General features: G+C 38.7%; 1 protein-coding gene across 4 annotated transcripts in view; it reads left to right on the top strand.

The window, feature by feature from the left end:
• The first annotated feature begins 248 nt into the window (after positions 1–248).
• The window catches only part of Efemp1 (EGF containing fibulin extracellular matrix protein 1), a 58,840-nt gene continuing 45,260 nt past the window's right edge, over positions 249–13,828 (top strand). The window contains exons 1-4 of one of the 4 annotated variants that reach the window (XM_042691243.1): positions 249–374; positions 1,614–1,739; positions 6,172–6,220; positions 6,384–6,773. In XM_042691243.1, the coding sequence (XP_042547177.1) occupies positions 1,617–1,739; positions 6,172–6,220; positions 6,384–6,773 (562 nt within the window). In that variant the 5' untranslated portion in view covers positions 249–374; positions 1,614–1,616. Of the gene's footprint in view, positions 375–482; positions 560–1,613; positions 1,740–6,171; positions 6,221–6,383; positions 6,774–13,828 lie in introns of those variants that run through there. The other 3 variants (XM_042691244.1, XM_042691246.1, XM_042691245.1) reach the window with 3 other exon arrangements.

The following is a 13,828-nucleotide window of genomic DNA, read 5'->3' on the forward strand; positions in this document are numbered from 1 at the left end:
ATGGCCCCTAGCTCAGGGGGTGCGGACCCAGCAGTTCTCAGGCAATCTGGCTTGTAGTCAGGGTTTAGAGCTCGCACTTCCTTCAGATCTCTCCTCCGCCCCCTCCCCCCTTCCCCCTCTCCCCTCCCCCTTTCACTCCCTTTCTCCTCCTCCTCCTCCTTCCTCCTCCTCCTCCTCCTCCTCCTCCACCACCACCACCACCACCTACTCCTCCTCCTCTTCCTCCTCCTCCTCCTCCACCACTACCACCACCACCACCACCTCCTGCTTCTTCTGCAGCTGCCCAACCTCGCCAGTTCCGACCCACCAGCTCTGCCCTCTCCTGCGCAATCCTCTTGCTGCCCGGGGCCAGAGCGCGCAGCGCGGCCGCACAGGTAGGAGCCCCAGACCCCAGGTGGCACAGAGCATGCCCAGCGCCCGTGGGAGCCCCGTGAGCCCAGGAGCAAGGTGGGGTGACCTGAAGAGTGCAGAGCGCGGGAGAGCTGCTCGCGACCGCGCAGGGCTCTCGGAGGGAGAGGGCGGTGGAGGTGTGCGGTCTGCGAATGCGAGCTGTCAGCTTGTGAGTATTTGGGTGACATGCGTTATGTGCGCGCCGCGCAGACAAGCAACTGGCAAGGTTTTGCGCGTAAACGTGGGTTTGAAGGTTTCCAGCGAAAGAAGTGCGAATTTAAGCTGCACCTGGATTCTGGTTAGAAACCAAAGCGCCGGGCAGTTCTGGAGGACTGACTGTCTGTTTAGTTTACAGTTAGGAAAGGGTCCTCCCTGCTGGCACCAGGCCGACCTCAAACTGGTACCACCTGGTACAGCCCGGTCTGCTCTTCTGGCACTAGGCAGCCTCGATCTTGAAGGTAACCTGTTAGGCACCCAAGCATGAATAAGACACAAGGGAATCAGACGTGGGTGGGGGGGGTGCTCCTTGTGCACAGAGAACAGGGTAGAAATGGAACTATAAGAGGATTTTAACAAATATTTATTGTTATTGTTAAGGTGATGTACAAATCAGGTAAAGAGTGCATCTCTTTTTGAACAGTAACCCCTTCCCTTGCTCTCTCCCAGTTTTTCCCTCAAATCCCCACCCACAAATTTTATAGTCCATTTTCAAGATAGGATTTAGTGAATATCACTGCTGCATTTGTTCACCCTTTGTCCATCCATTTCTGCGCCTCTCTCCTTTTTTCCAAAATAGTTTGAGGCTATATATTCATATTGGCTCGCAGGTATTTTTGCTGAACTGTACAAGGAATTTCACCAGCTGGAAGTGAGCACACAGAAATCCTTCATGTTCAAGAGAATGGAGATTTGCACAGTCCTTACACTGCAGGGGGTGAGGTGGGGGGATATTTGAAATTAATTATGTTATTTTTCCCCTTAAACAATTTTTTTAACCTTTGTGTCTATGCAGTATATATAATGCACTTCAAGCGTCCTTTGTATATGTCTCCATAGTATAAAGTGAAATGTCATTGTGCATAGGGTTTTTGGTCTTCTGTGCATGGTTTGTTGGACCAGGAAAGTTGAAGAGGGATTAAAAATTGGGTATCTTGGAGTCCAAAGCTTCCCCACCCTCCCTCCCTTTCTTGCTTATCATTGAAAAATTTGTGATTTGCCTGCAGCAGATGCTAAAGATCCATTCATCCTATTTTCTTTTGAGATTCACCATGTTGAAAGTCCTTTTCCTAACTATGCTGACTGTGGCACTGGTCAAGTCACAGGACACTGAAGAAACCATCACGTACACGGTAAGGGGTGATGGAATTTGGGATAAGTACATTCAGCGGGATTGTAGGACACAGAATGACTTTATCCACCCCTGCCAATGTATATGTGAAGGGTCATAAATTCAACAACACTTCAGTATAGTTGACATTTAAGCCTTTGATCCTTTGAAAAGTTCATTGTAGATCATCAATTGAGATGAGGATTTTAAAACTGAAATCAAAGTAACATACATGTTTTCAACAAATTAATAAATTAAATGGGAGTAAGGAATGGGAAGCCTGGATTCATACATGTTCAGGATTATATATTCAAACCAAATGAAATGTTAAACATCATATAAGCACAATCCTCCATTTGTGCATGTGATGTATTCTTCTTGAAGTGACCTTTCATAAAGGCTACTGCTCATTTATAGTATAACTCGAAGGATCATTCAGATATAGCTTGTGTATTACCATTCAGATATAGCTTGTGTATTACCAGGTGCAATATTTGCTAAAATGGATTTAGAATGCAATGCATACAACTCAATCTAGAATTTCCTGTTAGCCTTGCTAATATTTCCAAGTAGTATATGATGAATTAACAATTGCTTGAGCATAACCAGTATTTAATAATATTTACAATATTTTCTGACTCCCACCTACTGCCAAGAATAGTTGTGTCAAGAACAGGGCAAAGCTTATTCCAATAGGGGGTGTGTTTATTTGCACCTCTATTTTGTGTTTTCTGATTCTCATTCAGAGTTATGAAATGAATGACATTTGTCCTGGATTAGACTATGAAAAACACATTTTTCTTCTTGCTTTCAATGTTAAAAATTAATCTTACTCCAAAGAATGTGAAAAATTTTTGAAAGAAAAACTCTTAAAAGTGAGCTAATGTCAACTACTGATAATAAACATTATCTCACTTTTTGGTACTATGTTATCTCTAGAACATTAGTATTCGTCTGGCAAGTATTCTTTCCTGTTGTTCTGTCCAACTATAAATAAAATAGTATAATATAATTATTTTCTTAATGTTGAATGCAATAATTTCTGCTGATGAAGATAAATAAAGCAAGAGAAATGGATACATGTGTCATTTACCTTAAATGAAAATGTTATGTTCTTTAGGCCACACTACCTTTTCAGGGAGCTAAAGTTAGATTGCTATCTGCTCTTATAAACATTTAATAAAAGGTTTTATTGTCTTTACAATTGCTCATCCTATACTCTGGTTTTTTTCTAATTACTTAAGTTTTAATTCATTTTTAGCAGAAAAGTTCCCTGTACATTTGTCACTATAGCTTTAAAAACTAGGGTTTTCCTAGCTATGATGCTCTTTTTTGTACTAAGATTAAGTCTTTTCTCTCTTGAATTGTGTATACCTTATAATTCATAGTTAGTAGACTTGGTGTATTATTCTTTTTTTTTTTTTTTTGTCAATAGTGGGGCCTGAACTCTGGGCCTGGGCACTGTCCCTCAGCTCTTCAGCTCAAGGCTAGCACTCTACCACTTGAGTCACAGCACCACTTCTGGCTTTTTCTGCTTATGTGGTGCTGAGGAATCGAACCCAGGGCCTCATACATACAAGGCAAGCACTCTACCACTGAGCCCTCCTGAGCCCTTGATTACCCCATAGTGGCAACATTCTTTTCATCCCTACAGGAAAGGATGAGGTTAAGTGGCCTCAACCTCCTGCTAATGATATAACTAAACAAAAAGGGGGAAGGAGGTGGACCTTGCCAACAGCTAAGTTCAGTCTAGGCTAATTTAATAGTCAACCAACATTTGTATATGCTAACGTAACGAATGAAACACTTAGACAAACACTAAGTCTTCTCAATTTATCATAAAATTGTTCAAATGAACTGCCATTTTTGCATGGTTTAAAAGACCCTGTTTGGAAGGATGGATTTGTGTTTATTAAAAAAACAAAAACAAAAGTAAAAAATGTCAGATTCCCTTTCCATGTTAAAACTAGGGTTCATTTAACTACTTACTAGACAGGTATCTGAATAAGCAACTCCCCACTGTTATCAAAAGAATTTAAATTGTTTCCTGAGAAAACTCAGTCTTCTACTTTAGGCTATTCACTCTGGAAAGACATTGCTGAACATTGAAAGTTCATAAACAAGCACAATAATATTATTGCATACATTGTACAAATTGCTAAAGAATAGAAAAGCAAAGAGGTGATTATTTTTGGTGCTAACCTGTTAGAGAAAATAGAACCCCGTGCTGGTTCTTGAAGGAGGTTATGACCTCAGATTGATCTCGAAAGTCCAAAGAGACATCTGAGTCAAAAAGAGGCATACAGTATAAAAAAAAAAAAAAAAAGAGAGAGGCATAATAAAATGCTAGGAGTGAAAATAATCAAGAAAAGTCCAACAGGTGATCAGATCATATCAGAGATGGAATTGGATGGTGGAAAGAACCTAGAAATGATGATAATACCAGATAAGAAGCTTGTGGCCACATGAATTTTAGATGGAGGAACAACTTAACCAAAAGCAAAAATGCCTGTCATGGGTGCTGTGCACAGAAGATAAAGAACCTTGCCTCTTCTCAGGTCAAAAAGGTTCATACCAATATGATAGAGAAAAACAATCACAAGTAGGTAGAGCTTGAAGGAAAATGACTGGAGACATCAGAGGTTATGTTCCAGGATCATGAGAGAGGTGGTAGTACCTTGGACAGTGTTGGAGACTCTAAAAGACAATTAGTCTGGGAGATAACATGAGTTTAGTTACCCTGCTAAATTTTAGCCATCAGCAAAATAGTGTTCTCTCTGCCTCCATTCAGCTAGTTGCTTGCTAAGCACCAGTTGTGTTGCACAATTTTCAGCTCTAGTTAGATTATTTTTACTCTACTTAGGTATAGTCCTTCCTGAAGCAACTTTCTCCCAGTCTTTTCTCAAATAAGTAACTGATCAAATTATTTCCTGAGTCTAATAAGTCTGCAGGAACTTTTTTTAAAAAATCACTATAGCACTGTTTCTTAAGATGTAACCCATAGACAACCTGTATGGTAATCATTAGGGTGCTTATTAAGAAATTCAAGTTCCAGGCCTCCTATCCAGATATAGAGAATCAGATCCTGTGGGTAAGCACAAGCATCTACATTTTAACAACCACGCTGGATCATTCTAAGGCATAATAAAGCTTGGGAATCACTGATGTTTGGAGTAGAATCTAGTTCCTCCCTACCTCAAGGAAAGGTTTCCTGGTTCTGACCCTGTCAACCTTGTTAACATCATCTCCCACCTATAACTACTTGTAGCTTCTTCCCTCTTGAACAGTGTAGTGCCTTTGCTCATAATAGTCCTCCTTTCTAGACTTCTCACCCTTCCAGGGAAAAATTCTGTTCATCCTGTAGGATCCAATTGATTTTGACACTTTCCCAATAAAGCCTTTTTTTTTGCCCTCACACCAACATCAGGCAGAACCACTTAATTTGCACACACACACACACACACACACACACACACTCACACACACACACTGTGTCCTACTTTCACATTTTGCTGCAACTTGTTGACTCGTCTGTCTATCTCCTCTTTTGGCCCATGAAGAACTGCTTGAGGACAGAAATAAGCTCCTTGTTATCTTTACCTTCACCAGGCTTGGAATAATGCCTGGTGTGAGAAAGTGTGTGACAGATGACTTGTTCAGTGAGTGAACTGAAGAAGATCTACAGGAACTAAAGCTAGCTGACAGGCTAGTATAAGAAAGGGAGGTCAGAATAGTTAAGAACAATTAAGTGGTTAGATGCTCAAGCAGATTAAAGAGAGGGGAAGAGTTCAGGGTTAGAAAAAATATATCTTGATGGAATTTTCTTTTTCCGTAAAATGTGTGGTATGGAAAAGGCTGGGGGGGGGGGGGGGGGAGGGGAGGGGATAAAAAAGAACAGCCAGAGAGGTTGAAAAGATTAGTCTCAAGACAGAAAGTAAGGGGGGGAGGGGGGGAATCCAAGAAAACGTTAATAGGCAACTGTACCAAACCTGACAGAGGAAGGGAAAGGACCCTTGAAGCTACAGACTTGTCTTAAAATGTTCAACTTCCCATCCCATCTTCTAGCTAAGACTCTAGCAAAAGAATGGTTGGTATAGAAATAACTTTTAGAGCCAGGTGCCTGTTGCTCACGCCTGTAATCCTAGCTACCCAGGAGGCTGAGGATCACAGTTCAAAGCCAGCTGGGCAGGATACTCCGTGGGACTCTTATCTCCAACAAACCACTAGAAAACCAGAACTGGTGCTGTGGCTCAAGCGGTAGAGTGCTCGCCTTGATCTGAAGAGTGCAGGGACAGGGCCCAGGCCCAGAGTTCAAGCCCCATGACTGACAACAAAAAAAAACAAAAAAAAAACAAAAAAAAAGAAAGAAAAGAAAGAAAGAAAGAACTTTTAGAGTAACTTCTAAGGGAAACATTCAGTTGCCTCCTGCTCCATCTCTGATGTTTTCTTTACAGCAATGCACTGATGGATATGAATGGGACCCTGTAAGACAACAGTGCAAAGGTGAGCCTGCTTCCAAGATTTCTTATCCAAACATAGCTTTCTGTCTTCATCTCCTGTGTTCTCCCTGACCTGTTTGTTTTATACCAAAAAGGTGTGAGCCTATATTTACGTGTTTTATTTTCTCTCTAAGAAGACTGCTGACTTATCTTATTACTGACCACAGATATTGATGAATGTGACATTGTCCCAGATGCTTGCAAAGGTGGGATGAAATGTGTCAATCACTATGGAGGATACCTGTGCCTTCCTAAAACAGCCCAGATTATTGTGAACAACGAACAACCTCAGCAAGAAACACCAGCAGGAGCAGAAGCATCCTCAGGTGCCACCACTGGGAGTGTATCTGCCAGTAGTGTAGCAGCCAGTGGTGTAATGCCCGGGGGTGGTTTTGTGGCCAGTGCTGCCGCAGTTGCTGGCCCTGAAGTGCAGACTGGCCGAAATAATTTTGTCATCCGCCGGAACCCAGCTGACCCTCCGCGTATACCCTCCAACCCTTCCCACCGGATTCAGTGTGCAGCTGGCTATGAGCAGAGTGAACACAACCTGTGCCAAGGTAAGTATATACTTATGCTAACAAGAAAGTTCTTGCTCCTGGTGAGAATGGTAATAGTTGATTTTTATCCACAGTTTCCCATGGATAATGTACTCAGTTCTTTGTCTGAATTAGCATAGGTAATCATTGCAATAATCCTAAAAGTAGTTACTTGAGTGTCATATTACTTTACAAATGAGGAAACTGTGGTTCAGAAAGTTCAGCAGTGGTTCCCAACCTTAACTCTCCTTATTTACAGTCACTAAGGAGCCCTTAAAACTTCTCAGTGGCCAAGCCACACCCTAGCACAATTAAATAACAGCCCCTGGGGGTGAATTCCAAACATCAGTAATTTAAAGCTCCCAGCGTGGTTCTACCACACAGCCAAGTTTGAGGATCAGAGGTCACCCAGGTGGCTAGTGCAGAGCTGGCCTTCAAACCCAGGCTGGAGGGTGCCAGATTTACAACTGTCAGGTTATTCGTTGGGAATCCAAAATTGTGCTGTGGGCATTGAACTTGCCACTGATTTCTTTTCCTCATATGGCAACAAAGAAATGAGGTTTCTCTTTATCTTTATTTTGGAGAAGGTTGAACTGCTCACATTTAGATCTTTTTTTAAAGCTCTCATTCGAGCACATTGTGCTTCTATCATTTGCACCATGGCTTGGCTTTTCTGTTTATTTTCATGAAGAGTACACATCACTGTGTATTCTAGAAACAGCTGTAGACTCATGTTAGCAAAGTAGTCAGAATCTCAGGCTTTCAAGACATGTTCAGATATTAGCTAACTGGACTGTGTTAAGGAATTCTTGTTTCCCTTTTCCTTCTTAGCAAACCTTTTCAGAACCGCCTGGTATAAAGATTATGCTACTGAAATAGGGAGTCAGAGAAGCCCAGCCCTCCTCCTTTTATATGATGGGCTTCTTGTCAAAAGAACAGATAGGTCCCAGGAACTTTGTCTTTCTAATCAGTTGTGAGTGAGGAAAAGAGCAGGACCCTTACACAGTTGGGACCTTCAAGCAGCTGCAATAGTGGAAGACACGCCTCCCTGTGTTCTGGGATGACATCCCTATTCACCAGTGCTTCATTTTATCTTCTATATAAGTGATACTAGATTCTACATGATTCCACTAGATACTACTTCACTTAAAAGTAAAGTATCATGTTTTGTCTTTTATTATTTCATATTCCATGTGCAGTGTTAATGACCCCATATCAAGAGCTAATCCATGCACTTTTTCTTTAAATAAGTGATGGTGTCACTTCTCAGAGGAAGCATGAGATGAGCATCTGTTTTGTGTTACTGTCATGAGTCAGAATTCCGATATTGATGATGCATGTTTCAGCATCTGCTTGATTTTCTAATACTCAATTTAAGGATTATGTCAAGGAGATAAACTGATGAGGTTATTCTTACATATACATTTGGGTGAATATTGATAAAAATGCCTTGATTTTATTTAAAAGATACAAATTTTTAATTGTGTTATGTAAAATTATAATTCAATTGGAAGACCTGATATGTTCTGAAATCAAACAATTTTATTAGACTCTCTTAAGTATTGACTTCTATTTTTTGAATTATTATTGGCCCTTCAGATTTTGTATATTTAATGATGCTTGGAAGTAAAAGAAACAGATAGCTTATTGGCTCATTATCCAAAGTAGTTTATAGCTGAATTCAAAACAATGCCTAAAACAGATAAAGAAGTTGTAGGACAAAAGATGTTTAAGACTTACAACACACTTTAGTTACAGTAAAAACTGAACCATGAATAATGAAAATAAAACCTTTTTTGATATTTCTTGAAAATATTTAGACTTCCTTATTAAGTTACTTTTCAAATATTGAAATATTATCATTCCTACTTCCTTGAGAATTTCTTTTAGTTATAAACTTAAACTATCATGTACCTTGCTTATGGAAGATGTAAATACATATTAGTTTATTAGGTGCACATAGGGTGGCTCTAATCCAAACTGTTCTGTATAATTCAGCCAATTTCTAAAATTTGTGATTGTGGTCTTACCATTGAAAGCAGAGTTAAAAGATTTTTGGATGACTTAAGGCTTAAGTTGGATTTCTTCCCACTTCACAATTTTGCAAAGTGCCCATAAATGTGGATTTACTTAATTGTTGATAAAAGGGGGTTATTTCATATGATAACAGTATAATCTGTCCAGGGAATCTGACTAACATAAGTCATGTCACACTTGTGCCCGTTTATTATTGAGCTAATCAAACATGCAGTCTTAGCTTCTTCTAATTGCCTACAGATGTATGACATTCTCATTCCAGGCCAGCAGCACAAAATAATGTTTTATAACCAATGTGAAAGTTGTGGGGACCTCTGTTTAAAACAATAATGTGCTCCAAGGACCTATATTCCTGACGTCATCACACAGTTTGAGGAGACTTCTGTTTTAATAAAGAGCTCCACTCCCTTTTAAATGTTGCACACTTATGCCTAGTAAGCCAAACACATTTATCATGGCTGGCTGGATTAGAATAAATGAATGTCTTCATATGAGTCATATTTGTATAAAAATTATTTCTGTTTTCCATGTATATTTTTCAGCAGGTACAGTTTATTATTACATAACCTAAAACTGAGAGCAATTTGCTTCAATCTTCAAGCAAACTGCTTTTGAATGTACTATACAAATCACAGACAGCCCCTAATGATTTAAAAATCATTGGATTTTTTTAAAGCATTCTTTTTTCTTTAAAGATGTCTTGTAGCCAACTGTCTGTGTCTTAATAGTTTAATGAAAACATGATAGCTTTATTCTTTTACGTATATTTTCCAAGGCATTTCAGCTTTGGGCACAAACAAAAAGTTTGAAATAATAACATAGTATCCTAAGATCAAATCATAATCAGCAGGTAACTTTTGCAAAATGAGAATGGGAGTGAAAGAGCCACTCACACTGAGAGTTTCACATGACTGGTGTTATCTTTGGCAGCTATAAAATTACATGAAAATCATTTTAGTGTTACTTACATACCTGGAGTCATGTATAGATAAGTTTTAGAAAATATTTCCATGAGATAACATCTACCTCAAAGACATACTCATATGTGCCAAAAGAATTTGGATGAGGGGCTGGAAGGTGGCTCAGTGGTAGAGCACTTGCCTTGCATGCCTGAGGCCCTGGGTTCGATTCCTCAGCACCACATAAGCAAAAAAAAAAAAAGCTGGAAGTGGCACTGTGGCTCAAGTGGTAGAGCACTAGCCTTGAGCTGAATTTCTGAGGGACAGTGCCCAGGCCCAGAGTTCAGGCCCCACGATTGGACCCCCCCCAAAAAAAGAACTTGGATGAATATAAGGTATATTATATAACCTACTGGTGGCTCATACTTAATTTTCTATATGGTTGCTATGTAGTCTCTAGGTGATTTCCCTGAAAGGAAATTAGAAATCACTATACATATATACATATAAATGCATATGTATAACTTATGTGTGTATATATGTGTGTGTGCGTGAGCACATGCTGATCCTGGGGGCTTGAACTCAGGGCCTGAGTGCTGTTCCTGAGCTCTTGTGTTCAAAACTACCACTTGAACCACAGCTCTACTTCTGGCTTTTTGGTAGTTAGAGATAAGTCTCACAGACTTACTGCCCAGGCTGGCTTTGAACTGTCAATTCTCAGACCTCAGCTTCCTGAGTGGCTAAGATTACAGGTGTGAGCCCCATTTTGTTAAAAAATAAAAATCATTTGGGAATAGGAAAGATAAAAGGTATCTATCTATTGCCCAGTTTGAAGGCATTCATTTCCTTAATTGAAGTTTCAAAAAATTAAATGTATAACATTTTGCATAGCTGGCAAGTAAGCCGTTATTAACTAAATCAAGATAACTTGGAAAAAGAAACAAGTATGCTTCAAGAAATAAAGAGTACAAATGCTTAATGAAGCTAGTTTAGAGCCAAGTCTAGAGCGCATTGCGTCTCGATTATATACATTATGAATGAGAGATATGAAAATATACCTTAGGGTCTAACCATCTCCATCAGCCAGCACTATCCTGATTTCATTGGAAATGCCTCACACTAAGACAAGTAGAATGTTTGACCAACCTGGCAAACATTTATAACCTATTCTCATGTAAACTCACAGTGGAGAATGACAGATTCTTAGTGTTAGAACCATTTGTTCAAGTTAAAGCACTGAGCTCAGGACCTTGTACTTGCTCAAGTGGTATTCTATCATTTGAGCCATAATCTCCAGCATGACTTCTGGTGGCTATTTGATTCTTGAACACTTTTCTGCCTGGGCTGACTTTGAACTACAATCCTCCAAATATCAGCTTCCTAAGTACTACGAGTAGATGTATGAACCACTAGTAATCAGCTCAGTGAGACTTTTTCTTTTTTTTTTTATTAATAGGTTTTTTTTAATTGTGAAAATACCGTACAGAGGAGTTACAATTACATGAGCATGGCAGTGAGACTTTTTCTATAATTTTGTTTTAATCTTTCAAAAGCCAAACTTCATTGATTTTTAATGTGGTTTTTATTGTAAAAATAGTGTACAGAGGGGTTACAGTTACTTGAGTAAGGTAATGAGTAGCATTGCTACCTCCTCCTTTGTTTTTCCCCTACTATCCCTTCCCTCCCCACTTCCCCAACTCTTCCTCCCCCACTCTCCCAAAGTTGTAAAGTTCGTTTTCAACATTGTGTCTTGTACATCTCATTATTACAATGGGTCAATCTGTATACTTATTTAAGCATTTTGTTATTTCCCTTCCCCTCCCCAAATTATATCTTGTGTATACTTCATTGATTTTTTAAGTCTTCTTTTGTAATTGTTGGGATTCACTGACTGGTTTGCTAGTGTATAGTTTACATTGTTTTAAACTTAGCTTATACAGTAGACCTAGGCATTCACATCCACATTCTTAGAACCACTTCATACCATTATTAGTGCACCTTCTCAGATTTTCACATGGCCAAATTAAGTAACAATGCTTCAATTATAAACTTTCAGTTTATAAAAGTTATTTCGTTCAACTTTCAATGGTAATTTCAGTAGTTTTATTTTGATTTTTGTAATAGTTACCTGTGATACATGACCAAAATCTTAAAGATTTTTTTAACCTCGAACAAAGATTTATAAAGTCTAAAAGAACAACTTCATAAAATAACTCTACTCTCTTGGGGACCATCTATTACCTTCTGTAAACTTCTTCATAAACAGAAGGATAAGTAAAACACTATTTTGAAAAGGAAAGAAGTAATTTCTATATGTGTACTTTGACAAAGAGAAACTTGAACTAACATGCTCAGCTTCCCAAATGCTAAGGGTTCTTTCTTTGACTTCTTTCATTTTTAAAGTTAAGTGATCTCATATTCAAAGAAGATTTATAAATTATAGTGTAATCAAGTGGTTCAGCATACCTAGCATTGTCCTTAACAAATGGCTTTCAAACACTGCCCCTTTGTTGCTGGGACTAATGCTATTAGGGTCTCTGGTTGCTTGTGAGGGAATGCCTAATTTTTGTTGCACATAATTACACAGCCCAGTGAAAAGCGTTGATCTAAAAAAATAGATATTTTGTTAATGCAGGACTGTAATTGAGTAAATTATGATATTAACCTAAAAAATTTACTTCACAAGGAAGTAAAATGGGCATTTAGCCTGCTTATTTCTTCATTGTTTTTAGTTGTTAATTGCCTTTGAGTATCTTCAAATTCTCTGAAGCTATATAAATGGATAGGAGTTCTGATTACTAGAAAAATTTTAAAAAAGATGATGCAAAGTGATAGAAGTGATTAACTTCCTCCTGAATAACCTATTATTCCATAATTTACTATTCAAAATACCATGGTCCTTGAATTGTTCATCAGTTTAAGACAGTTCAATATGCATGTTTGAAGAATACATGTGTAAATATATGATTCATACACAAAAAATGTCCTTAAAATTCCTCTGAAACCTTGAATGACAACTGTTTGAGGTAAAAGGATAAAAGAGATCAGTATGATCACCTCACTATAGCAGTATGCTATGCTATAAAACTTTTTTGAAAAAAAAAATCAGTGGTGGGGATTCCTAGGCCAGAAGCATCAACACCATTAGGCAACTTACTAGGAATGCAGATTTCAGGGCTCATCATACACTTATTGAACCAGAAACCCTGGGGATGGAAGCTAACAACCTATGTTTTAATAATCCTTTGATTTTGATGCCTTTTGGGTTCTGAGAACTGATACTCTAACCTAGTCTTAACTTTAAGAAGTACTATACTCATAAACTGACATGTTGAATCAAAACCACTTTGTACAACTACTGAAAGATCATAATGATTTTTTTTAAGAAGCAGCTTTTTAAAGCAGCAAGCTGGCTGAAAATGATTTCCCTGCAATACAGTCATTAGCAGAGACAAAGCATAAAAATCATGTGTTCTTTTGTAAGCTAAAATAATATATTTTTTACCTTCCTTACCTTTATCACCAATAGAGGTGATAGAGATGACTCCTAAATATGTGATCATGAGTCCTGATAAGGATTGTAACCCTGAACCAAAAACATCACATGTGCAATCTTGAGGAAAGGGGGCTTATTAAGATTGTAAGAGAACCTTAGTAGGCTCAGTGATTCATGCCCTAATCCTAGCTACTCAGAAGGTTAGAAGTGTTATGGTTTGAGGCCTGCTTGGGCAAAAAGTTAACAAGACTTTGTCTCAATAACTGTCTGTGGTGGCATACCCCTGTCATCAAGCTATGTGGAAAATGTAAATAAGAGGATAGCAGTTTATGTCAGCATAGGTAAAAAGGCAAGTCCTTATCTCAAAAATAAATAAGCAGGAAGGGCTAGGAGACATGGCTTAAGTGGTAGAGAACCTGCCTGGCAAGTAAAAGGTTCAGAGTTCAACTTCCCAGAACAACCTAAAGAAAAAAAGGAAAGACAAGGACAGGAGATCCTTGCATCACTCTATAAAATCTGCAAAAGTGAAATAATATAATTATCCTTACATTTCCGGTAGGTGAAAGTCTAAGTTGTGTTCTGGACACATAATGATTAGTCCAAGTAATACCTGTGTTTACCATAAGGATCTCTACTACTAAGCT

Source organism: Dipodomys spectabilis, unplaced genomic scaffold, assembly GCF_019054845.1.
Source record: "Dipodomys spectabilis isolate Male_0828 unplaced genomic scaffold, ASM1905484v1 ptg000141l, whole genome shotgun sequence".
Classification (NCBI taxonomy): domain Eukaryota; kingdom Metazoa; phylum Chordata; class Mammalia; order Rodentia; family Heteromyidae; genus Dipodomys; species Dipodomys spectabilis.